Here is a 1,385-nt window from a genome sequence, read left to right on the forward strand (position 1 = left end):
TTCTTGAATAAATTGCAAACAACTTTAGCATAAACACAATAATAACCATCCCTATCAAACATAGAAATAGAAATAATGTTTTTAACCAATTCAGAAATATATAAAACGTCTCTGAAAAACAACTTAAAATCATTTCCCAAAATTAAAGTAATGTCTCCAATGGCAGCGGCAGCAACCCTTGCTCCATTTCCTAGGTTTAGAAATGTCTCACCTTCTCTAAGCCTCTTGCTTCTTCCCATCACCTGTAAATCATTGCATAGATGAGAACCACATCCGGTATCCAATAACCAAGAAGAGGAATTAATAGAAACATTAACTTCAATATAAAACATAACATGGCCAGAACGCTTCTGGGCAAGATACTCCGTACAATTACGCCTCCAATGTCCAGGCTTTTTGTAGTGGAAACAAAATTGTTCTGACTTGTCAGGCTTTGTGGGCCCCGTAGTTGGTTTCTTGTATGGCTTTTTGTTGGGCTTATTCTTCTTCAGAGGGGCAGAATGCTTCTTGCCCTCATTTGGAGCTCCCTTTTTTGTACTGGACGAAGAACCCACTAGACGAACAGGCTTCTCCTTTTTTATCGTGGCTTCATAATTAGTAAGCATATTGATCAACTCTCCAAGGGTGGCCTCAAGCTTGTTCATATTAAAATTAACCACAAATCCATCGAATGAGGCAGACAAAGATATCAATATAATATTAGTCGAGAGCTCACTAGGAATAACCACGTCTAGTCCCACCAACTTCTCGATGATCCCAATCATCCTAACACCATGCTCATGGACCGAAGCCCCGTCTCGCAAGCGTGTAGTCATGAGTTCTTTCACAATAGCATGTCTCTTTGAACGAGTTTGTATAGCATACAATTCTTTCAGATGAAGGTTAATGTCAGCAGCATTCACCGCCTCCTCGAACCTCCTCTGAAGTTCATTCGACATAGAAGCAAAAACATGTAGCTCTTAGCTTGAAGATCACGGCCCCACCATTTCTCAAGCTTAGCTAACTCAGTCTGACTGACATAAGTAGCTGCTTCCTTCGGTGGCTTCTTATTAAGCACATACACAATCTTTTCCGAGTTCAGAACAATCTTTAAATTTTGATACCAGTCATTATAGTTATGGCCACTCAATTTGTTTTGATCGAGAATGATTGAAAGCTTACGAGCATTCATCGTAAATATACTGAAAATGAGAACAGATAATGGTTACTGATAATTTTAAAATAATTCTAAGATATAAAAAGGGATTTTTATTTTATAAATTTTACTCCCACTATTTTGAAATTTCCACCACCCTTTGATGAAAAAGGGAAATCATATTTCCTTAGTGGGCACGTAGAGTCCAATCAGCCAATTTTAATCCCGAATAATATCAGCCAATATAATT

The 1,385-nt window shown here is 38.0% G+C and overlaps 1 protein-coding gene across 1 annotated transcript; it reads right to left on the reverse strand.

The window, feature by feature from the left end:
• Positions 1-216: 216 nt before the first annotated feature.
• On the reverse strand, positions 217-1,171 carry LOC142509121 (uncharacterized). Its single transcript, XM_075619553.1, has 3 exons — positions 1,019-1,171; positions 377-920; positions 217-242 (listed from the first exon to the last, which is right to left on the reverse strand). Exons 1-3 carry the CDS (start codon positions 1,169-1,171, stop codon positions 217-219), a joined length of 723 nt encoding a protein of 240 aa, XP_075475668.1.
• Positions 1,172-1,385: the final 214 nt, after the last annotated feature.

Source organism: Primulina tabacum, chromosome 1 (assembly GCF_025594145.1).
Source record: "Primulina tabacum isolate GXHZ01 chromosome 1, ASM2559414v2, whole genome shotgun sequence".
Taxonomy (NCBI): Eukaryota; Viridiplantae; Streptophyta; class Magnoliopsida; order Lamiales; family Gesneriaceae; genus Primulina; species Primulina tabacum.

What these genes read in the sequence shown, in the direction of transcription:
- LOC142509121 (XM_075619553.1), bottom strand. Translation starts at nt 1,171, where the DNA reads ATGAATGCTCGTAAGCTTTCAATCATTCTCGATCAAAACAAATTGAGT. An exon ending in CGAAGGAAGCAGCTACTTAT is followed by an intron (nt 921 to 1,018) that starts GTCAGTCAGACT and finishes AATGAACTTCAG; the next exon opens with AGGAGGTTCGAGGAGGCGGT. An exon ending in AAAGCCTGGACATTGGAGGC is followed by an intron (nt 243 to 376) that starts GTAATTGTACGG and finishes AATGATTTACAG; the next exon opens with GTGATGGGAAGAAGCAAGAG.